The sequence below is a fragment of the Cherax quadricarinatus genome, chromosome 19, assembly GCF_038502225.1.
Source record: "Cherax quadricarinatus isolate ZL_2023a chromosome 19, ASM3850222v1, whole genome shotgun sequence".
Classification (NCBI taxonomy): Eukaryota; Metazoa; Arthropoda; class Malacostraca; order Decapoda; family Parastacidae; genus Cherax; species Cherax quadricarinatus.
The window spans coordinates 38,883,554-38,909,428 of NC_091310.1; the positions used below are offsets into that span (position 1 = coordinate 38,883,554).

The following is a 25,875-nucleotide window of genomic DNA, read 5'->3' on the forward strand; positions in this document are numbered from 1 at the left end:
ACAGATAAGGAGGGAGGCCCAGCGACAAGTATGAAAATGACATAGCATCGAAAGTCAAATCTGACCCGAAACTGCTGTATAGCCACATTAGGAGGAAGACAACAGTCAAGGACCAGGTGATAAGGCTGAGGAAAGAAGGTGGAGAACTCTCAAGAAACGATCAAGAGGTATGTGAGGAGCTCAACACGAGATTTAAGGAAGTATTTACAGTAGAGACAGGAAGGACTCTGGGGGGACAGACCAGATGGGGACACCAGCAAGGAATACACCAACAAGTGTTGGACGACATACATACAGATGAGGAGGAGGTGAAGAAACTGCTAAGGGACATTGATACCTCAAAGGCAATGGGACCGGACAACATCTCCCCGTGGGTCCTTAGAGAGGGAGCAGATATGTTGTGCGTGTCACTTACCACAATCTTCAACACGTCCCTGGAAACTGGGCAACTACCTGAGGTATGGAAGACGGCAAATGTAGTTCCCATTTTTAAAAAAGGAGACAGAAAAGAGGCACTAAACTATAGACCTGTGTCATTGACGTGTATAGTATGCAAAATTATGGAGAAGATTATCAGGAGGAGAGTGGTGGAGCACCTGGAACTGAACAAGAGTATAAATGCCAACCAGCATGGATTCACGGAAGGCAAATCCTGTGTCACAAACCTTCTGGAGTTTTATGATAATATAACAGAAGTAAGACACGAGAGAGAGGGGTGGGTTGATTGCATCTTCTTGGACTGCAAGAAGGCCTTTGACACAGTTCCTCACAAAAGATTAGTGCAGAAGCTAGAGCATCAGGCGCATATAACAGGAAGGGCACTGCAATGGATCAGAGAATACCTGACAGGGAGGAAACAACGAGTCATGGTACGTAATGATGTATCACAGTGGGCACCTGTGACGAGCGGGGTCCCACAGGTGTCGGTCCTAGGACCAGTGCTATTTTTGGTATATGTGAACGACATGATGGAAGGGTTAGACTCAGAAGTGTCCCTGTTTGCAGATGATGTGAAGTTAATGAGGAGAATTAAATCTGATGAGGACCAGGCAGGACTTCAAAGAGACCTGGACAGACTGGACACCTGGTCCAGCAAATGGCTTCTCGAATTTAATCCTGCCAAATGCAAAGTCATGAAGATAGGGGAAGGGCACAGAAGACCACAGACAGAGTATAGGCTAGGTGGCCAAAGACTGCAAACCTCACTCAAGGAGAAAGATCTTGGGGTGAGTATAACACCGAGCATGTCTCCGGAAGCACACATCAATCAGATAACTGCTGCAGCATATGGGCGCCTGGCAAACCTGAGAACAGCATTCCGATACCTTAGTAAGGAATCGTTCAAGACACTGTACACCGTGTATGTCAGGCCCATACTGGAGTATGCAGCACCTGTTTGGAACCCGCACTTGATAAAGCACGTCAAGAAACTAGAGAAAGTACAAAGGTTTGCCACAAGGTTAGTTCCAGAGCTAAGGGGAATGTTCTATGAAGAAAGATTAAGGGAAATCGGCCTGACGACACTGGAGGACAGGAGGGTCAGGGGAGACATGATAACGACATATAAAATTCTGCGTGGAATAGACAAGGTGGACAAAGACAGGATGTTCCAGGGAGGGGACACAGAAACAAGAGGCCACAATTGGAAGTTGAAGACACAAATGAGTCAGAGAGATATTAGGAAGTATTTCTTCAGTCATAGAGTTGTAAGGCAGTGGAATAGCCTAGAAAATGACGTAGTGGAGGCAGGAACCATACACAGTTTTAAGACGAGGTTTGATAAAGCTCATGGAGCGGGGAGAGAGAGGGCCCAGTAGCAACCGGTGAAGAGGCGGGGCCAGGAGCTAAGACTCGACCCCTGCAACCACAAATAGGTGAGTACAAATAGGTGAGTACACACACACACACACACACACACACACACACACACACATGCACAGAGAGAGAGAGACAGCCAGGAGCTGTGACTTGACCCCTGCAACCACAAATAAGATGAGTAGTACATATACACTGAAAAATTTCTGTTACTAAAATTTTTAATTAAAATAGTGCATGAGCATGTTAAGAGCAAAGGGACCTGACAAGCTGGAGTGTGAGCAGGGTAATATTTTGTGAAAGGATTCAGGGAAACCAGTTAGCCTGACTTGAGTCCTGGAAATGGGAAGTACAGTGCCTGCACTTTAGAGGAGGGGTTTGAGATATCGACAATTTGGAGGGATGTCTAAGCTGTCGTATCTGAGCACCTCTGTAAAGACAATGATTATGTATGAGTGATGGTGAAAGTGTTGAATAATGATGAAAGTTTTTTCTTTCTTTAGGGGTCACCCTGCCTCGGTGGGACATGGCCAACCTGTTAAAAAATAAAAAAATATATATATTGTATATACGTGTATAGATTTTTTTTAACACGTCGGTCGTCTCCCACCAAGGCAGGGTGACCCAAAAAGAAAGAAGATCCCCTAAAAGAAAATACTTTCATCATCATTCAACACTTTCACCTCACTCATACATAATCACTGTCTTTGCAGAGGTGCTCAGATATGACAGTTTAAAAGTCAACCTCTACACTGACAATATCCCAAACCCCTCCTTTAAATTGCAGGCATTGTACTTCCCATTTCCAGGACTCAAGTCAGGCTAACTGGTTTCCCTGAATCCCTTCACAAAATATTATCCTGCTCACACTTCAACAGCTCATCAGTATAGATATCTGCAACATATATTAGATAAAAACTGGAATTTGCAATGGTAGCATGGTGTCTACACTTTAATAAAAACATGTGGACAGGTTAGTAGTAGTTTAGAAAGACTTCAAAATGGCCACCAGAACTTCAAGATGCATGTCACGATGAAAAGGCTGAAGGCATTTTGCATTCCTCACTCATTAACCCTTTGACTGTCGCAACTCCAAATCCTGAAGTGTCTCCTGGTGTCGAAAAATTTTTGGAAAAAAAAAGAAATTTCTTATGAAATGATAGAGAATCTTTTTCCGATGGTAATGACACTAAAAGTATGAAATTTGATCGAAAACTTTCGGAATTACGCTCCCACAAATGTAACGATCTCGGCGATGTAGTATACACATTGGCAACTTCACCGACCTTGAGCCCTATTTTCAGCCAATTCCATTGTTCCAGTCGACCAAACTCATAGCTATTTCTTTAGAACTCCATTTTTTCTATCAATTGAGTACAGGAAACTGCCCATTTACTGATTTCAACTACCCAATAAAGTGGTCAGAAATTGGCAGTTTGGGCAATTTCACACAAATTAAAAAAGATGCCAATTTCAAAATGGGGTCCAGAATAAACAGTGCAGACATTCTTGGCACTGAAATAACATATCCTCTGTTCATTAGTCATGTCTCCAGACCCCTCTTATATTCCTCTTGCTTTCTATTTTTATTTTTTATTCACACAAAAAAATAGAAGATTTACTGTTATGCAGGCTACTGCATTATTGTAAAAATGGTATAAATAATATCAGTGCACTAGTGAAATAATATTAGACTTCCCAGTTGACATGTATTGGACGTGTGGTGTGATTTGCTTACTCTTGAACATTGGTAAAAATCAAACATTTCCACTACTTTGAGCTCAATTTCAAGGTCGTTTTCATCGTGAAACTAATCAAAATCATCTCTATTTTTGTAATATGTTTTCCATTTTATCAAATGAGACCAAGAAAATGAGAATACAACCATAAATACTATAGGAAAATACACCTCAAAGTCGGTGTTTTCATCCAAAAACACGGTCGAAGTTTTTATGCACTGCGTGCTGCAGGATTTTTTTTTATACAGTGCACACTGACCACACAGACCCATTCTCTCACATGTGGGCCTATCAGCTTTCTCCTGCTTGATTTAAAGCCGCTAGAATTATTGAGTATACATACGTCCGAAACACTGGCTCGTAAGACGTATATGTACGGCCGAAACAATCAAAGGGTTAAGAGTTGGGCAGGTGACATGATAATCATGTACTGTAAAAGATTATCAAAGGATATGAAAAAAATTGGAAAGGAAGATTTTTCAGTACCATAAACAGAGAAGAAGAGTCCTTACCTATAAACCAAAAAATAAGAGGCACTAAAGAAATGCTAAAAAGTTTTCTACAGAGTTGAAGAACAGCAGAATGATTTGACTAGAGGAGGTAGCAGGTACTGCAACTGCTGGAAACCATTTTCTTTTATGGTAAATGCTGAAAACTGGAGATTTGTTTGGTAATTATGCATATTTTTTCTAGCACATCAGCCATCTCTATTTGAGACAGGGTGATCTGAAAAAGAAATGAAAGTTTTTCTTCATTTTATATTTAGTAAATCATACAGAAGGGGTTACTAGCCCTTTGCTCCCAGCATTTTAGTTGCCTCTTACAACACATGGCTTACAGAGGAAGATTCTTCTCCACTTCCCCATGGAGCCATGCATTTTTTATGAAGGGGAACTTTCTTCTTTTTCTTGCCAGGTATTGCATCACCTTATGAAGAAGCCAGTCTGAGGATACAGCAGTTCAGAATTGTGACAGTAGCTTACTGGTAGTTTCATTAGGCTAAAGTTGTTATGCATGATTAGTAAAATTATTTCTTGCTCAGTTTTGAATTTGTGCTTCAAATACTTAAATAAGCATACCTGTACAATTTCTGTGAGCTGACATTTGGGAAACTTTAATTTTCTAGGAGTACCCAAAAACGTCTTAAATTTCCAAGAAAAAGGCACCTAAATAAATTTCAAAAATGTACATAATTTAGAAATTTCTATACTGTACTTGTACTGTATCTCTGACTTTTTTTTAAAATGCTACAGTACGTTCACAATAGAAACTGGTAGTGATATGACAGAGTATTGGTATCGGCATCAAGTATCAGTGAGTATCAGCTAGGTATTGGTAAAGACCTAAACCTGAGCATTAGTCAGTATCAGCTATTTTTTATGATATTGGTGGGTATTGGCTTTCTTTATGGTAGAGGCATCAGCCTAAAATTGAATATCAGTATCCATAAAAATTTTATCACCCAATCTCTAGAAACTGGCATATTTGCCAGTACTGTGATGTATTTCAGGAAACCAGCATGACCTCAGTCTTGAGCATACCTTTCTGTTTTTTTTTTTTTTTTTTTTTTTTTTTTTTTTTTTTTTTTTTTTTTAGTTTAAACTGTAATATGCAAAAAACATTGAGATCTTACATTGTTTGCCATCTAGCATGTGGCTCTTGTCAAGACAAGGAACTACGAAATGTAGGACAAGACTCTTTTAGTCTCTTTCCTTTCAGCTACTGGATGGACATTTTACTTTGATGAAAATGCACATTAACTAATCATGATGACATATGTGGCTATTTAAATAAATTAAACCATTAAAAGCTACAGAATAATTTATTAATTTCTAACATTATTTTCTTGCAGCATTTGGATGACTTCCAGCTTATTGATAGTTATTACACCATTATTCATCGGGTCTTGTATAGTCTAGACGGCATCATTCCCATATTTACATATTTGGTAAGTGTTAACCACAAGGTTTTTAGATTTTATTATATATATATATATATATATATGTATATATATATATATATATATTTTTTTTTTCAACAAGTCGGTCATCTCCCATATATATATATTGTAGGTAGTAGGTTGGTAGACAGCAACCACCCAGGGAAGTACTACCGTCCTGCCAGATGACTGTGAAACAGAAACCTGTAACTGTTTTTCATGATGGTAGGATTGCTGGTTTCTTTTTCTGTCTCATAAACACACTAGATAACAGGGATATCTTGCTACTCCTACTTACACTTTGGTCACACTTCACAGACACGCACATGCATATATATATATACATACATCTAGTTTTTTCTCCTTTTTCTAAATAGCTCTTGTTCTTCTTTATTTCTTCTATTGTCCATGGGGAAGTGGAAAAGAATCTTTCCTCTGTAAGCCATGTGTGTCGTATGAGGCGACTAAAATGCCGGGAGCAATGGGCTAGTAACCCCTTCTCCTGTAGACATTTACTAAAAAAGAGAAGAAAAACTTTATAAAACTAGGATGCTTAAATGTGCGTGGATGTAGTGCGGATGACCAAGAAACAGATGATTGCTGATGTTATGAATGAAAAGAAGTTGGATGTCCTGGCCCTAAGCGAAACAAAGCTGAAGGGGGTAGGGGAGTTTCAGTGGGGGGAAATAAATGGGATTAAATCTGGAGTATCTGAGAGAGTTAGAGCAAAGGAAGGGGTAGCAGTAATGTTGAATGATCAGTTATGGAAGGAGAAAAGAGAATATGAATGTGTAAATTCAAGAATTATGTGGATTAAAGTAAAGGTTGGATGCGAGAAGTGGGTTATAATAAGCGTGTATACACCTCGAGAAGAGAGGAATGCAGAGGAGAGAGTGAGATTTTGGGAGATGTTAAGTGAATGTATAGGAGCCTTTGAACCAAGTGAGAGAGTAATTGTGGTAGGGGACATGAATGCTAAAGTAGGAGAAACTTTTAGAGAGGGTGTGGTAGGTAAGTTTGGGGTGCCAGGTGTAAATGATAATGGGAGCCCTTTGATTGAACTTTGTATAGAAAGGGGTTTAGTTATAGGTAATACATATTTTAAGAAAAAGAGGATAAATAAGTATACAAGATATGATGTAGGGCGAAATGATAGTAGTTTGTTGGATTATGTATTGGTAGATAAAAGACTGTTTAGTAGACTTCAGGATGTATATGTTTATAGAGGGGCCACAGATATATCAGATCACTTTCTAGTTGTAGCTACACTGAGAGTAAAAGGTAGATGGGATACAAGGAGAATAGAAGCATCAGGGAAGAGAGAGGTGAAGGTTTATAAACTAAAAGAGGAGGCAGTTAGGGTAAGATATAAACAGCTATTGGAGGATAGATGGGCTAATGAGAGCATAGGCAATGGGGTCGAAGAGGTATGGGGTAGGTTTAAAAATGTAGTGTTAGAGTGTTCAGCAGAAGTTTGTGGTTACAGGAAAGTGGGTGCGGGAGGGAAGAGGAGCGATTGGTGGAATGATGATGTAAAGAGAGTAGTAAGGGAGAAAAAGTTAGCATATGATAAGTTTTTACAAAGTAGAAGTGATGCAAGGAGGGAAGAGTATATGGAGAAAAAGAGAGAGGCTAAGAGAGTGGTGAAGCAATGTAAAAAGAGAGCAAATGAGAGAGTGGGTGAGATGTTATCAGCAAATTTTGTTGAAAATAAGAAAAAGTTTTGGAGTGAGATTAACAAGTTAAGAAAGCCTTGAGAACAAATGGATTTGTCAGTTAAAAATAGGAGAGGCGAGTTATTAAATGGAGAGTTAGAGGTATTGGGAAGATGGAGGGAATATTTTGAGGAATTGTTAAATGTTGATGAAGATAGGGAAGCTGTGATTTCGTGTATAGGACAAGGAGGAATGACATCTTGTAGGAGTGAGGAAGAGCCAGTTGTGAGTGTGGGGGAAGTTCATGAGGCAGTAGGTAAAATGAAAGGGGGTAAGGCAGCCGGGATTGATGGGATAAAGATAGAAATGTTAAAAGCAGGTGGGGATATAGTTTTGGAGTGGTTGGTGCAATTATTTAATAAATGTATGGAAGAGGGTAAGGTACCTAGGGATTGGCAGAGAGCATGCATAGTTCCTTTGTATAAAGGCAAAGGGGATAAAAGAGAGTGCAAAAATTATAGGGGGATAAGTCTGGTAAGTATACCTGGTAAAGTGTATGGTAGAGTTATTATTGAAAGAATTAAGAGTAAGATGGAGAATAGGATAGCAGATGAACAAGGAGGCTTTAGGAAAGGTAGGGGGTGTGTGGACCAGGTGTTTACAGTGAAACATATAAGTGAACAGTATTTAGATACGGCTAAAGAGGTCTTTGTGGCATTTATAGATTTGGAAAAGGCGTATGACAGGGTGGATAGGGGGGCTATGTGGCAGATGTTGCAAGTGTATGGTGTAGGAGGTAGGTTACTGAAAGCAGTGAAGAGTTTATATGAGGATAGTGAGGCTCAAGTTAGAGTATGTAGGAAAGAGGGAAATTATTTCCCAGTAAAAGTAGGCCTTAGACAAGGATGTGTGATGTCACCGTGGTTGTTTAATATATTTATAGATGGGGTTGTAAGAGAAGTAAATGCGAGGGTCTTGGCAAGAGGCGTGGAGTTAAAAGATAAAGAATCACACACAAAGTGGGAGTTGTCACAGCTGCTCTTTGCTGATGACACTGTGCTCTTGGGAGATTCTGAAGAGAAGTTGCAGAGATTGGTGGATGAATTTGGTAGGGTGTGCAAAAGAAGAAAATTAAAGGTGAATACAGGAAAGAGTAAGGTTATGAGGATAACAAAAAGATTAGGTGATGAAAGATTGAATATCAGATTGGAGGGAGAGAGTATGGAGGAGGTGAATGTATTCAGATATTTGGGAGTGGACGTGTCAGCGGATGGGTCTATGAAAGATGAGGTGAATCATAGAATTGATGAGGGGAAAAGAGTGAGTGGTGCACTTAGGAGTCTGTGGAGACAAAGAACTTTGTCCTTGGAGGCAAAGAGGGGAATGTATGAGAGTATAGTTTTACCAACGCTCTTATATAGGTGTGAAGCATGGGTGATGAATGTTGCAGTGAGGAGAAGGCTGGAGGCAGTGGATATGTCATGTCTGAGGGCAATGTGTGGTGTGAATATAATGCAGAGAATTCGTAGTTTGGAAGTTAGGAGGAGGTGCGGGATTACCAAAACTGTTGTCCAGAGGGCTGAGGAAGGGTTGTTGAGGTGGTTCGGACATGTAGAGAGAATGGAGCGAAACAGAATAACTTCAAGAGTGTATCAGTCTGTTGTGGAAGGAAGGCGGGGTAGGGGTCGGCCTAGGAAAGGATGGAGAGAGGGGGTAAAGGAGGTTTTGTGTGCGAGGGGCTTGGACTTCCAGCATGCATGCGTGAGCGTGTTTGATAGGAGTGAATGGAGACAAATGGTTTTTAATACTTGACGTGCTGTTGGAGTGTGAGCAAAGTAACACTTATGAAGGGGTTCAGGGAAACCGGCAGGCTGGACTTGAGTCCTGGAGATGGGAAGTACAGTGCCTGCACTCTGAAGGAGGGGTGTTAATGTTGCAGTTTAAAAACTGTAGTGTAAAGCACCCTTCCAGCAATTTGTGAGAAAGAAGCCCATAACACTTGCCTTCAAAAATTGCCTTATAACTGGCTGCCAAAATGCCGAAAAATGCTTAAAAATAAAGGTTCTGAAGATAAAGACGTACAAACTATGCTATTTGCTCTTAAGTGTCTGCACACTGCAGTCAAAGCATAATAGTTTTACCATCTTATGAGCAAGAGATTGTAATAACTCACTACAATGGATACATTACAAATCTTTTCATGGAACATTGCTTCCATCAGGAAGCGGTTGCCTGACTTACATCATATTAGTGCAACCAAGAATATTGATGTCATCTGTTTGCAGGAATGTAGATTGAAAGATGGAGCACCTCCACCAAACTTGCCTGGATATGCAGCTTATAACCTAAGGTCAACCAACTGTTGTGTGATGTATGTCAGAAAGAACTTGCCACATTCACTCCTTTCCTTGCAGAGTCGAGTTAACATGCAGTATCATGGTGTCAAAGTATATGCAGGCGATTTTTCCATAAACATTTTTAATCTCTATGCCCCAGCGAACCAGCTTCGACCTGATGCTTTACCAGATCGCATCAATAGTGAACCTACCATCATTCTTGGAGATTTTAATGCCAGACATAAGAATATTGGTGGGTCTATTACAAACACCAATGGAACTAAACTAGTGAGATTGCTGAATGAGCATGATAATGTTCGAATTGTGGGCACTACTGAGCCTACTCACATATATGGTGGCATACTAGATCTGTGTCTTGGATTTAATACATCATATACGATGCATGACTCTGTCATAGTTGATGATCTTCTATCTGATCACTTCCCAAGACTAACAACTGTCAATCTTGATCACATCTCCAGCAATCAAGGAGCTAAATACAGAAGGAGGAAACTTATTCTCAAACCAGAACACAGAGACAACTTTATTAACCACTTGGATCAATGGTATAAGAATTACGAGCCCACTGGCACACAAAAATTTAATGATGATTTAATTACCACTATTGAGAGTGTTCTCACAGATCAAGTGGGCAGGAATAGGAAACAAAGACCCTCCACTATAAATAACAATAAAAACCAATGTAAATACTATAATGATCCACAGCTGCGCAATCTAACACATGCAGCTAGGAGGATTGGTAAAGCATACCGTGAATGTAGAACCCCAGACCTGCTCAGAACGTTCCAAGCTGCACTAACAAATGCAAGGAATAGAAAGGAAGAACTTAGGCAACAGGAATGGGAACAGTTTGTTAGTGGATTAAATAGGTCCACCCCTTTGAGTTTGGCTTGGAAAGGTATAAATAAAATAACCAGGAAAAAGACTGGCAATGTTGCTCATCCCTTTCCTCTTGAAAAAGCAAATGACCTCATAAATGACTGGTCCAAAACATCCAGGCATGAAAGCCTTCCATCTCATATTAGAAAAAATTTAGAGAGTACTTCTGAAGAAATGTTGAAACTGATTAATTTTATGAGCCAAAATATTGATGAGAGTGATTGCCTCTTTACCGAGTATGAATTAGATAATGCATTAACCAAAGGTCGATCAACTGCTCCTGGAGAGGATGGTATAACCTATGATATTCTCAGAACTCTAAGGCACGTGCCTGATAACCCTTTGTTGGCACTGTATAATCTCAGTTACATTGAGGGCGTTCTTCCTACTTCTTGGACCAATAGTCTCATTGTGCCTATCCCTAAGCCCCAACAGCCTGATACATTTAGGCCGATCTCCTTAACTAGTTGTCTTTGCAAAACTTTTGAAAGAATGATGCTTAACAGATTGTACTACAGAATCAGACATCAACTTTCCCCCTACCTCTATGGGTTCATGAAAGGTAAAAGTGTGCAGAACTGTATTTCCACCTTTCTCACTGCACACACCTCTACTAGTTTTACCACTTTTCTTGATCTAAAATCTGCATTTGATATTGCGAACAGAACCGTTATACTACATGAACTAGCCAAAATGAATATTGGTGGTAGCTTACTCTGCTGGATAATAGGATACCTGTCAAATAGAGTATCCTCTGTCCTTTACCAAGGCTTCAGAAGTGATTCTAAAGAAATGTCTTTAGGTACACCGCAGGGAGGAGTTCTTAGTCCCATGCTATTTAATATTCTGATTAATGCTCTCCTAAATGCTCTACCTGCCTCACCTAAACATATAGCTATAAGCTATGCTGATGATATCATGATCCATACAACAGGGCATAAGAAGATGAATACCATTCTTAATGAAGTTCAAGCAATTTGTAATCGACTAGTCCTTATAATATCTTCCTCTAAAACAAAGATATTAACAAGCAAACGACATCCCCCACCCATCTATTTGCAGGGTGAAATCATTAGCTACGTTAAAACTTACAGATATCTTGGTGTAGATGTACCCTTTAACAAATCCACTATACCACAACTAAACAAGAAATGCAAAGCTAGGCTAAATGCTCTCAAAGCTGTTGCTGGTTACAATCCCAACTATGGTGCTAATGTGAGAATCGTGAGAATGATGTACATAGCCTATGTTAGGTCCTTAATTGATTATGCTGCTCCCATGTTGACATTAGCTAGAGAAAGTTCCCTCCGACCCTTGGAGTTAATGCAAAATGAAGCTCTCAGGATTATTCTTGGCTGTCCCAGATCTACAAAAGTTCTTAACATGAGGAAGGAGCTTGGTATTTCTAGTATCAGTGATAGGATTGTTGAAATTAACACTGTACTCGGTATTAGAATGTTGAGAAACGAACCAGACACTGTCACAGTGAATCTTACCAAGTGTCTAGAGGTAAATACACACAGATCTAAATGGATTGTGAAAACGTGCAATTGCATTAAGTTTTATAACCTGCATGAACTGTATCACTGTAGGCAACAAGAGCATTTCACCCCTCCATGGAAGATGTGTTCATTTAATATCACATACCTACAAGTCCCTCCCAAGAAGCTCATTGCTAGTAATCCCTTCCTTAAATCTCTTGTTAGAGCAACTGCTCAAGAAGAAATTTTTCGCCTAGCTGGTAGTAATAAGTTATCACAAGTTATATACACTGATGGATCTAAACAGGAGTCTTCTGGCAGGGCTGCATCTGCTCTTATTGCCACCTCCCTAGTTAAGAACGATAATAAATTTGTTGAGTTAGGCATAAGAATTAACAACTGGGCGTCTACACTGCAAACTGAATTGTTTGCAATCCTAATGGCGCTAAAGCTAACCTATGACACTGAGCTTGACTCTATCATCATTACTGATTCTATGTCATCATTGAAGGCTCTTGGCTCATATAATGACTCCAACAACATGCTCATTGGGGAAGCCAGGTATAGATACTCAAAAATTAGGGACAAAGGAATTAATGTACAATTGCTATGGATCCCATCACACATTGGATTACTCCTTCATGATAAAGTTGATATGTTAGCCAAGAAGAGTATCCAGAAGGAGAACGTAGAATATAACTTTGGTATAACTGTGTCTAGCATTAGGAATAATATTAGGAGAGAAGTAAATAATGAAGATGATTGTTATAGGAATGCAGTTAGAAGCCTGAGTAGATCTATAACCCACTATGATAACATGAACGTAGATAAGTATGTTTATGGAGCAACTTGCAATGTGAACAGACTGACTGATGTTGTAGTGGCCAGGCTTAGGCTTGGTTACAAGTACTTCTGGCAGTTTGGGAGACACACAGATGATGATCAAACTAAATGTAAATTATGTGATCAGGCATATGGTCACTGTCTTGAACACTATGTGCTTAATTGTCCACTTATTGAGGAATACAGAGACAGACAGTATAATAACCTATGTGACATGTCAAGATATCTTATTAATGAAAATAAGATACCAGATATACTAAGCAAATTTCCTAAATTTGCTTGTAACAGATAAGTGAACTATAGATATGTAGATATAAATCCATATGTATTCCTGTTAACCCTTTGGGGCCTAGTTCCTAGGCCTTTTGTGTATCCACATGCTCTCGCGCTACCGTCCACAGGATGGATATGGGGTGCACAATAAACTAGCCACTTCGGTGGCAAAATCTAATCTAATCTTCTGGCAAGACAGTGATGGAGTGAATGATGGTGAAAGTTTTTCTTTTTCGGGCCACCCTGCCTTGGTGGGAATCGGCCAGTGTAATAATAAAAAAAATAATAAAAATATATATATATTTTTTTATTTTTTTATTATCACACTTCTTTTTCATATACCCAGAAAAATTAACTATTTCTTCAACAAATGTGTCCTGAACATCTGCTGAAACGTTTTGTTGCAACTTTAATGCAGCTTCTCTCAATTCTGCATCTGGCATAGTAGTAATTTTGAACAGAAATCCAAACTTGTCATTGAGATTCTGGTAGATATCTTTTCTTTTCACCAATTCTGTAATCAATGAATCCAGAATGACGAAGTATGTAGCTGTCTTACATTTCTGCCTTGGTAGCAACACAATTTCATTGTCTGGCTCTTCAAAATTGCGTTTCCTCTTCCTTGACCGCTGATGATCTGCTCGGTAACTGTAGTCTTTCACCAGCAGTTTAGCTTTCTCTTCATCACTGTGAAGTGAGCTTACAAATTCCACTAAGCCTGCATAGAGGTTAGCACAAGTAGCCATTTCAATTTCAATTTTCTGAAGTGTCTTGTTCGTGGCATTTAACCGTTCCAGTATACAGTCCCAAAGCACACAGAGTAAGGCCAATTCAAAATCTTCCAATTTTGATGCTAAGCTGGCTGCTTCGCTTCTTGTAGTTGCTGTCTGGTCTTCATCCTCTGCTATTTGGATCAAAGCAGAACGTATTTCAGCAAAGCTGTCTTTCAAAGCATGTGTTGCATCATGCTGCGCTGACCACCTTGTTGTTGATAATGATTTGATGACATCTCCATGAATGGTTGACTTGAGTATACTCCACCGATGCGTTGAAGCAGAGAAAAATTAAAGAGTACTTGTAAAAGTCCAAAAAATGAAACTGCAGCGACACAACACTCCGCAGCACATGACCCAACGAGATTAAGAGAATGTGCTGAGCAGGGCACATATTCAGCAAATGGGTTGATTTGCTTGATACGGGCTTGCAATCCATTATATTTACCCGACATGTTACTTGCATTGTCGTAGCTGTGGCCACGACAATCCATAATAGAGAGATCATGTTCAAGCAGAGTATCCAGTACTACATTCATCATTGTTTCTCCATCATGGCCTGAAAGAGGAATGAATTTTATAAAGCGCTCTACAGGCTTACCACTGGAGTCGACAAAGCGAACATTCATTTCAATTGATCTGTATGTGAAATATCTGGTGTTGAATCTACACTTATTGCAAAGTATTTTGCAGTTTTCACAGCTGCTATGATGTTATTGAGGACCTTCTTAGTCATCAGTTCAATAAATTCATTGCATATAGTAGATGACATGTAAGATACAGTGCCTCTTCCTGCATTCCCAAGGCATCACACAGGATTTGCTAAGAATGGATCGAATTGTGCTAACAGTTCTATGATCCCTAGGAAATTGCCATTGTTTTCCGAACCAAAAACCTCTTTCTCCACGGAAAGCAAGTCCTCTTAGAGCTAAGAATTTTACAACAGCAATAACTCTTTCTAGAACTTTTCTCCAATAAGTGCGCTCTTTTTCAGTTTGATTTTCCAAATGAGAATCCAATAAGCCTTTTTTCTGTGCACGAAATACACTGGCTAAAATGCAGCTCCTGCGAGTGGTGCTGTTTTCATGTTCCTCGAAACGCTTGGAATTTTTCCAGTCATTGAACCCCTGTGTGAAGGTATTTTCTTTGGTAGAAAATAGCTTGCATGCTGAACAGTACACTTTTCCTGAGCTTTCAGAGTATACCATCCATGATCTTTTCACAGTTTCTGAATTTGCAAGCTTCCTATAAAACATAGATGACTTTAAACAACGATGACTTCCATCATCATAAATCCTTGCTGATTTCCTAAAGTCAATGTTCAGAGTTTGACTGAAGTTTTCTGCAATGAAAGCATTACGTAGAGAATCTGGGATTACATTTGGCCATGAGGCAGGATCTTTTAAGACAAATCCTGTGGATGAAATGTCTGTTGAGACATTGAGAGGAGACACAAAAGAAGTAGATGCTGGCTGAGAAATAATGGAAGGAGGGCTTCCTGTATGATCTGACTTATCTGCAGATTCAACTGTACTGGTAACATCAGAAACTGTTTTTGTGAACATGTCTGTGATCTTTCTGCAGCTTCCTACATCTTTCTTTTTCTGTTCTTCTTGAATTTTCTTCTTTCTTTTCTGTGACCCACTCGCATAAGAATGTCCAACATCACGTTCACAAGATGCCATAATGAGGATGTATCACTGTCTGTAATCATGCAAATACAAATTTTTCATTGTCAATTATTATTAAATTTTTTTTTTTCTGTCAATTGGGGGATATGGCCCTTGTAGCCCCCTTTCCTCTGGCTGCGCATCTAAAAATTCAAAACGTTACCAGAAAGGAGTCATATACAGAACTTTTACCATAGATTAGGTTAGTGATTTGGGCTATGAATATTTTACTAATTCATCCTCCTTGATCTCCAATTTACTTAAACAGAAATCATACTGAGTCCAAGAATAATGCACAATGGTATTTATATTACCATTTTCATAACTAAACTAATCATTATGTTTTGCATGATACATGGCCTACCACCATAGATAAGGACATGAGAATTAAAGAATGCAGGGACAATTTTCAGTTTCACCCAACCAACGATTTTCTGATGTGGCTTATGTGTTTCTGGGGAAATATGTAGTAAATTAATTGATGTTCTACATCACTTCCGTCGCAACTTGAAAACTAAGCATTTGCGACGGAAGTGATGTAGAACATCAATCAATTGAGATCTGTTATTGAAATGATAAAGACTTAAAGACAGGACAAAGTGCTTTTAAAACCTACAAACGGAAGTCAGTTTGCGTTTTTAGGCTTTTCTTTATAGTATTTTTACCAAAAATGCGTCTTTACTGGTCCATGCGTCTTTACTGGTCAAGTAACCCTATCAGGTACCTCCCTTAACATTTAGAGGCAAAAACAAACATTTATCCATACACATCAATGTCTATCAACAACACTTCAGTTAATTTGTCACAGTACAAGTCTAGATAACGTGTAATTACTACAGAAAATTGGAGAGGAATCTCCCATAATCGCCCATTAGCGGGAAAACACAGCTGTTCTGATGTAAAGAAAGACGTGTTGAGTGTTGCCATCTATGGTTAGGTTTATTTATTTTTATTTTATTTTATTTCATTATTTATTTTTGTTTTGATTAATTTTTAAAAATCAATTTTACTCTCCAAACACTTGAACTTTTTAGGTAGGGACCCCTTTGCACTTGCACCATGTGCGCAGTCTTGGATGAGCCCCTGAACCCCTTGGACCGCGTGGCCCCCAAATGCGCGGGGCCTAGGCAAATGACTCGTTTGCCTATGCGGTAATCCGGCCCTGTATACACCCTAACCTGAGCCTCACTGTCCTCATAAAAACTCTTTACAGCATTTAGTAACTTACCACCTATTCCATATACTTGCAACATCTGCCACATTGCTCCCCTATCCCCTATCATATGCCTTTTCTAAATCCATAAATGCAATAAAAACTTCCCTACCTTTATCTAAATATTGTTCACATATATGCTTCAATGTAAACACCTGATCTACACATCCCCTACCCACTCTAAAACCACCTTGCTCATCTGCAATCCTACATTCTATCTTACCTTTAATTCCTTCAATAATAACCCTACCGTACACTTTTCCTGGTATACTCAGTAAACTAATTCCTCTATAATTTTTACAATCTCTTTTGTCCCCCTTCCCTTTATATAAAGGGACTATACATGCTCTCTGCCAATCCCTAGGTACCTTCCCCTCTTTCATACGTTTATTAACCCTTTGACTGTCGCAACCCCCAATCCTGAGGTGTCTCCTGGTGTCACAAAATTTAAAAAAAAAAAATTATTTTTTCTTATGAAATGATAGAGAATCTTTTCCCGATTGTAATGACACCAAAAAAACGAAATTTGATGGAAAACTGACGGAATTATGCTCTAGCGAAGTTAGCGACCTCGGCACTGTTTACAAATTGGCGATTTCGCCCACTTTGAGCCCTATTTTTGGCTAATTCCCTTGTTCCAGTCGCCCAAACTCATAGCTATTTCTTTAGAACTCCATTTTTTCTATCGATTGAGTACAAGAAACTGCCCATTTACCGATTTCAACTACCTAATAATGTGGTCAGAAATTTGCAATTTGGCCAATTTCACGAAAACTAAAAAATATGACAATTTCAAAATAAGGTCCAGAATGAACAATGCAGACATTCCTGGCTCTAAAATAACATTTTCTTTGTTCATCAGTCACGTCTCCAGGCCCCTCTGATATTACTCTTGCTTTCTATTTTGAATTTTTATTCAAACAAAAAATAGAAGACTTACTATTATGCAGACTACTGCAATACTGTAATAATTGTATAAATAACATCAACCCATTCATAACTGCATATTAGAATGGCTAGTTGGACATTTATTGGACAATGGCATCATTTGTTTACTTTTGAACATTGGCAAAAATCAAACATTTCCCCTACTTTGAGCTCCATTTCTAGGTTCTTTTTATAGTAAAATCAATCAAAATCACCTCTATTTCTATAACATGTTTTCAATTCTATCAAATGAGACCAAGAAAACGAGAATACAACCATAAATACTATACGAAAATAGACCACAAAGTCGGCATTTTAATTAAAAAAAATGGTCTGAGTTTTTTTTTCTCATTATGCACTGCGTGCTCCAGGATTTATTTTATATGGTGCACACTGACCACACAGATCCATTCTCTCACATGTGGGCCTACCAGCCTTCTCCTGCTTGATTTGAAGCTGCTAGAATTTATGAGTATATATACGTCAAACACGGTACCTCGTAAGATGTATATATACGGCCGCGACAGTCAAAGGGTTAAACAAAAATACCAACCACTCCAACACTATGTGACCCCCTGCTTTTAACATCTCTGTCATGATCCTGTCAGTTCCAGCTGCTTTACCCCCTTTCATTCTATGTAATGCCTCACGCACCCCCCCCCCCACACTCACATACTGCTCTTCTTCACTCCTAAAAGATGATATACCTCCCTGTCCAGTGCATGAAATTACTGCCTCCCTTTCTACGTCGACATTTAAAAGTTCCTCAAAGTATTCTCGCCATCTACCCAATACCTCCATCTCCCCATCTACTAATTCTCCTACTGTTTTTAACTGACAAATCCATTTGTTCCCTAGGCTTTCTTAACTTGTTTAACTCAATCCAAAATTTTTTCTTATTTTCATTAAAATTTCTTGACAGTGCCTCTCCCACTCTATCAACTGCTCTCCTTTTGCACTCTCCCCACTCTCTTCACCTTTCTTTTACTCCCCATATACTCTACTCTTCTTATAACACTTCTGCTTTGTAAAAATCTCTCAAAAGCTACCTTTTTCTCTTTTATCACACCCTTTACTTCATCATTCCACCAGTCACTCCCCTTTCCTCCTGCACCCACCCTCCTATAACCACAAACTTCTGCCCCACATTCTAATACTGCATTTTTAAAACTATTCCAACCCTCTTCAACTCCCCCCCCCACTACTCATACTTGCACCAGCCCACCTTTCTGCCAATAGTTGCTTATATCACCTGAACTTCCTCCTCCCTTAATTATATACCAAAACTTTTATTTATAACTATCCAGTAAATTATATCTCCATACCTTTACCTTTGATGAGTTTCAAGAGGTTTTCTACTCCCTGAGCTTGGCAGGCTTGTCTTATGCTTGCATGGTCAACCAGACTGTTGCAGATGGCAGCCTGCTGGCCCACATATCCATAGGAAAACCTGTAGTGTTCAGAAAGCTTCCCTAATTTTTTTATTATTCACTCTCCAGCCCCCCTCCCCAATTAAACGTGACCTCACTATCCAAAAATTTAAAAAAAAAAAAAAATAATAATAATCTTCTGAAATGGTAGGAATCTTTTTTTTGAAGATAGACACCATAAATATGAATTTTACTAAGCTGATTCCAGATATAACTCTTTGATATACACAATTATTTTATCTATGGGGAAAATGCTAAACCTCTATGAATTATGCATTGTCTGGGTATTTGGGAAGTAATCAAGTTTGTTCCTTAGATCAAAACCCTTCATTGCTTTTGGGGCTTCTTTATCATACCATACAGAACTGGTAGATTATCAGTGAAAGGGTCAGGTATTTTAAAAAATAGCCAAAATGGGTACATGCATTATTACTGGGAAATTCATTATTATTCTGACACTTGTTAGGTAGGTGTAGTGATAGATAACTTTAAAAAAAAAAAATTACAAATAGAGGCTTGGCCTAGGGCCAGTCCATGAGAGTAGGAACAATTCCAAAACTGGTCACAGGTAAAAATCCTCTTTGGAACCTTACACATGATTTGTTATTAACCCAGTACCAATCTTGCCTAAGGAGTTTATGCCTGAATAGTTTTGTTGATATACACCAAGCAGTTTTACAACTTCTGAAACGAATATATGGTACACCTGGCTATTACCTCAGCCTCCACTGAGTATGCAATTCAGAGGAGAGAAAAAAAGAGGGAGAGGGAAGAGGGTTGTCTAAATCTTTCAACAAACTGGCCGTATCCCACTGAAGCAGGGTGGCCCAAAAAAGATTAAGATGTTTATTTTGACATGATACATGGTTGTACAGAGGAATATAATAGTTGTGTACATGCCAAAAGCCCCTTTGTATGCAGAGCATTTCGGGCAAACTTAAAGGTTAACTTAAGTTTAGGAAGGCAATAATAGTTCATTTGGTCACTAGATGAGTTACAGTGAGAAAAACAAGTTTCTCTTTTTAACTTTAATGTGTACAAGAGAAGGGTTACTAGCCCCTTGCTCCCAGCATTTTAGTCAACTCTTACAACAAGCATGGCTTATGGAGGAAGAATTATGTTCCACTTCCCCATGGAGATAAGAGGAAATAAACAAGAACAAGAACTAGAAAGAAAATAAAAGAAAACCCAGAGGGGTGTGTGCATATATGCTTGTACATGTATGTGTAGTGACCTAAGTGTAGGTAGAAGTAGCAAGACGTACCTGAAATCTTGCATGTTTATGAGACAGAAAAAAGGACACCAGCATTCCTACCATCATGTAAAACAATTACAGGCTTTCGATAAGTAAAAAAAAAAAGTCACAGCATCTAAAACCTAACCTAACTCATCTTAACCTGACAAACTGACCTACTGTAAAAAAATTTGTGTGACTAGTACCTGTCACCAGTTGTTCATTCACATGTTCTAAATAGGTGCAGAACCCATGCATACTTTACTAGCAAACAATACATACCAATGTTGGCTCTTTGTTTACAGTCTGTCTATATTTAGTGGATGCTGATTATTATTAGAGTATTTCATGAGGTAGTTCTAAACCCTTAAGGACCATACACCACCTGGGAAGTGGGAAGTAATTAATTAGGTTTGATCCAATGGGGAGGGTGGCTCAAATTCCTTGGATTAAGAGCTTTTCATCAGCATTAAAGCATTTCCCCCACCCCTTCCCTAGAATGGCTATTGATGTTGATTTGAGAGTTCTCTGGAATGATCAGTTGCCCAATTTTGGCTTGATTCCAAGTATTCTTAATCACCGATGTTCACTCCAAAACATAAATACTGTAGTTATGAAATACTTACTGTATTTTTTTTTCACCGCTCATTAAAGTTACATACTGAAGTTGGCAGGATTATTATAATTAGAATTTTTTTCTTTTCAGAATAAGGTGTATGTTTCGACAAAATTATCATCAGATTTAAGAACAGAACTTCAGAATTTATTCTGCAAATCTGTTATAGATCCAGTTATTGAAAAATTAATGGGTAAGAGTTTGGAACAGAGTATGTACTGTACTAGTATGCAGTGAGATAATGAATTTTTCTATAGTTTCCAATAGATTATTATTACACTTGTGGGAAAGTGCCTTGGATCAAGAGCTACTGTAATGAGAGGGAGTTTCATGGGTCTTTAATCTTAATCATATTTACACTGCAGCATTGGATAGTAGTCAGCCATACATTTTCAGGCAGTTTTTTATTTCCATAAACACACACAGTATAGTCTGTTAACACACACTACACAGTCATTCCTATAGATTTGTGGGGGTCACATTGCTAGAGGTTCCATGAATTAAAAAAAAATGCAAATAATGCAAAATTACATATTCCTGACAAATTTTGTTTAGATTTGGGTTTATTTTGTGTTTCAGAGACCATATCTTTGTAATCTATCAGCAGTGCATCATTGAACATAATTGGAATTAAATTTTATGATTAGTTTTCAGTTTGGGCAAAATATTCAAGGGGTGTTCAATGGTACAAACACTGGATAATCAAAACCAGAAAAACCAGTGGATACATTTATGGGGTTTTGTCATTAAAAATGTTGGATAATTGAAGCCCATGAATTTGTAAGGATGTTTGTACTGTGCCTGTTTCTACTTTTGAGCTGCCAGTGTAATTAATAATTTTTCTTATGAGCCATAAAGAGGCTACAGTAATTAGTTTTACAATTCAATTAATTACATTTTTTATTTATTTTGATAGTTGCATTGCAATATAAATATAATTTGATACAGTTGAAAGCTCAGAAGAATGCCACTTACTATGAAGTGCATTTCGGGAAAACTAATCATAGAGCTTACATATTACTACAGTCTAGGCCTAAGAGATAAATCTAGTCATTGTGTATCAGTACAGCTTGAGTAATTTATTTATAAATGGACAATTAGAAATAAATTACATTAAATTTGCTTCAGTTTAATGATCTGTATGTTATGGAGTGCTTGAACTATGGTGATGAAATCAAAGCATGAGAATTGACAAACAGTTAATGAATATAATAGTTACGTGAGATTTAAGAGGTGCTTTTTAACAATATTAGTAAAGATGTTGGCAGATGGGGAACATTTGGCATTTTTATGCAGTTCCATATTTTTTACTTGATTTGCATGGAGTTTATGAACAGGTGAAGTTATACACATGGAATATCAAGGAGATATTAGGTCATTGTATTGTGTCCATGTGGTATGTTGCAGCTTTCCAGATAGAACGTAAGATCTGGGTTAATGTTTATATTGAGTGTCTTGTAGGCATGGCATGCACAGTAGAAAGTGTGAACATTTTATATTTCAAGTAAATTTAATCTTTTGAATAAGAAGGGTGTGTTGCCTGGAACTTTAATGACTGATTATTATTAAAAGCTGATTTCTGCTGAATAACAACAGATTTAACCCTTTCTCAGTCTCCGACATAGATCTGTCATTGATGCCAGTGTCGCTAATGTAGATCTATGTTTTAAGCACAGCTTCCTCAAATATGCTGAGCTGTAAATTTTGGCCTAGACATGAGAGAATGGTCTGTGTGGTGAGCGTGTACAGTATAAAAACGCCTTGCTGCACGCAGTGCACAATGAGAGAAGCAAATCTCAGACCTTGTTTGGCTTAAAATAGTGACTTTGAGGTGTTTTCTAGGGCAGTTTTATGTTTTTTTTTTTTTGACTGTTTCATGGTATTAGTTGAGAGAGATGATTTTGGGCAGTTTCAAACAAAGTAGCTTGAAAAAGGGCTGAGTGGAAGAAATAGCATTAGAATTTTGCGATTTTCCCTAGCTCCTTTCCAGTCTGTTATATGGGTTTTCAGTACAAGAGCACTGTATCAGTATCTGTGGGCCTAAACTATTCAAGACATTGCCAGCAGATATCGGAAATACTGCAGGAACAAGTGTAAGTCTTAGTGGAAACTGGATCGCTACCTCGAATGATTGATCAACCAGGCTGTGAAGGATATGTGGGTCAGCACACCACAGACAGCACAGCATAGTTGACATCAGAGAATCCTGGCTTCAGGAGCAGGAGCTCTCGTGAAACTAGTCACACGTACAAATACATCACAGGTCAGAGGTAGTATCTGATTAAGCACTAATCCCGTAGGGGGTCATATAGCACCTGGGGAATGTGAGGCAAGTTTGTTTCATTATTAAAGAAATATAAAATCTACTTTAAGTATAATGTACCTTATTTCATGATGCACATTTGTCATATATTTCAGTAATGGTAAAACAAACTACAGAAAGGACTCCCTTTTCTATAGCACCTCATGTTTTAGCATCGCTTGTAAAGAGCCTTCACAATCTCAATCCAGAATATGCCCAGAGATACCCACAGGTATGTTTGTGTTGATTTGCACTCAGAATTAAGAATTATTTAAATTCAATCTCTTCATGATTTGGAATTTTGTGAGTTGCAGAAAAAGTGTATGGTACATATAAGGAAAATGTCAGTCATACATTTTAAAGTCTAACCAGTTTTGCAGGATGGTAGCACTCTTGTGATATATGCTAAGCATATTTGCAAGAAATTATCCAATTTAAATAAGAATTTTAGCATATAATATCAGTGCTATAGTATCCAAGCATATTTCTTAAGTGTCATACCTTGCAGGTGTTTGCGGGATACATTCCTGGTGTTCTTCCTGCCATGCGTGAACATGAGTTATCTAGTTATATAAATGAAACTCAAGAGCTACAAGCATCTCTCAGACAGTCTTGGGTCAGTTCCAGTCCTCGAGGAAAAAAGCGCTGTTTGGATGAAGAGATGCATACATAGTATGTATCATACATATTCATATATAATTCCAGATGTCCAAGTGCAATTCTGTTGTATATTATTTAGATTTTTACTTGTCTTCATGGTTACATAAAAAACATGAGATTCTTTTTGTTTATATATCCTACATGATGAAAATATATAAGTGGAGGCAAATGATTATTAGGACTTGACAGGCTGTTGGAGTGTGAGCTAGGTAACATTTTGTGAAGGAATTCGGGGAAACCAGTTAGCCGGGCTTGAGTCCTGGAGGTGGGAGTACAGTGTCTGCACTTCAAAGGAGGGGTGGGAATATTTCAGTTTGAAGGGAAATTGTAGTGTCTATGCATCTCTGGCATATTAGCACAAGCTAATATAAAAACTATACTCTCTTATTTATTAAATATTAGGCAAGTAGAAAAGTTTAAATATTTTTTTAGTGTAATACTCTATATGAAAAAAACTAGGATGCAAGAAGCATAAATGACCCTTATAATATGGAGATAAATGAAAAATTGTTCTAATATATAATTTTAGCCAATGACAAACTTCGATAATGAATACTTTTTGATATACAGATACATTATTATTATAATCAAAAAAAGAAGCGCTAAGCCACAAGGGCTATACAGCGCTGCAGGGCAGGAAGGAAGCGAGGGCATCAGGTGGCAAAAGGGAGGTGGATGAGTAATAGGTTACGGATAACAGCGGAGCAGTGGATGGTGAAAGGGTAAAGGGCAGCATGAGACTGAGCTAGAAAGGGCTGAGGGAAGTGCGTAAGGTATCATCATCAGAGTTTGTGGAGTAAATCAGTCGTCAAGAAGTCAATGAGAGAGTCAGGATTAAAGGAGGGTCCATCAGCAAGAAGGGAAGGTAAAGAGAGAGTAGTAGAACGAAGATGGCGTTGGAGATAAATTCTGCGTGCTCGTTGATAGAGAGGGCAGTCTAACAGAATGTGTCTAATCGATACTGGAACTTGACACTGCTCACAGAGAGGTACAGGGTGCCTCTCCATGAGATACCCGTGAGTAAGACGAGTGTGGCCAATGCGAAGACAGGAGAGAGTGGTCTCCCAACCACGGCACTGATGACAAGAAGACAGCCAGTAACCTATGCTCGGTTTAATAGAATGAAGTTTGTTACCAAGCAGAGTTGACCAACGTTGTTGCCAACGGGCGCGAAGGTGGGCAGCTATTGTAGCAAAATAGTCCAGAAATGGAACACCTCTATAGGAAATTGGTAGGTCATGTACTGCTGACCGCGCAGCAGTGTCTGCCTGTTCATTGCCCTGTATGTTGACATGACCAGGGACCCAACAAAAAATAATATCTTTATGCTTCGTAGAGATACGGAGTAGCCAAAGTTGGATACGGAGAACTAGGGGGTGAGATGTATCAAATTTTCGTATAGCCTGTAGAGCACTAAGGGAGTCTGAGACTACCACAAATGATGACCCAGGCATAGATGCGATACGAATAAGTGCTGCAAGAATGGCATACATTTCAGCAGTAAAAATGCTAGCCGAAGATAGTAAATGCCCCCGCACGACGCTGTCCGGAAACACTGCTGCGAATCCGACGCCATCTGAAGACTTAGAGCCATCTGTGTACACAGCGGTGGCATGAGAATGGGAGTGGAAGTGATCAAGAAAAAGAGAGTGGGAAGCCGCCGTAGGCAGTTGAGCTTTCGAGCAAGGGAGTGAGAAAGAACAGACCCGAACAGCTGGAACTTCCCAGGGGGGTAGGGAAAAGTGAGATGCTACATGAACATATAAAGGTGGTAACTGAAGGGAAGACAAGAGTGAATGTAGGCGAAGAGAAAAGGGACGGAGCAAACAGGGGCGGCGAACGAATAAAGAATGTCTACTAATATCGGTGACCATTCTATAAATGGAAGGATTGTGAAGATCGTGAGAGCGTACATAGTAGCGAAGGCAATGGGCATCACGGCAATCAGACAAGGATGGAACATTCGCTTCTGCATAGAGGCTCTCAACAGGGGAAGAGCGAAAAGCACCAAGGCACAAACGTAATCCTTGGTGATGGATAGAGTTAAGGCTAGAGAGAGTAGCAGGAGA

At 38.8% G+C, this 25,875-nt stretch overlaps 1 protein-coding gene across 7 annotated transcripts in view; it reads left to right on the forward strand.

The window, feature by feature from the left end:
• Nucleotides 1–23,926, forward strand: part of LOC128688363 (CDK2-associated and cullin domain-containing protein 1) — a 52,838-nt gene extending 28,912 nt beyond the window's left edge. For all 7 annotated transcript variants that reach the window (XM_053776188.1, XM_053776187.2, XM_053776190.1 and 4 more), the window contains 4 exons: nt 5,407–5,502; nt 20,935–21,037; nt 23,263–23,378; nt 23,655–23,926. In XM_053776188.1, coding sequence (XP_053632163.1) covers nt 5,407–5,502; nt 20,935–21,037; nt 23,263–23,378; nt 23,655–23,819 — 480 coding nt within the window. In that variant the 3' untranslated portion in view covers nt 23,820–23,926. The remainder of the gene's footprint in view (nt 1–5,406; nt 5,503–20,934; nt 21,038–23,262; nt 23,379–23,654) is intronic.
• Nucleotides 23,927–25,875: the final 1,949 nt, after the last annotated feature.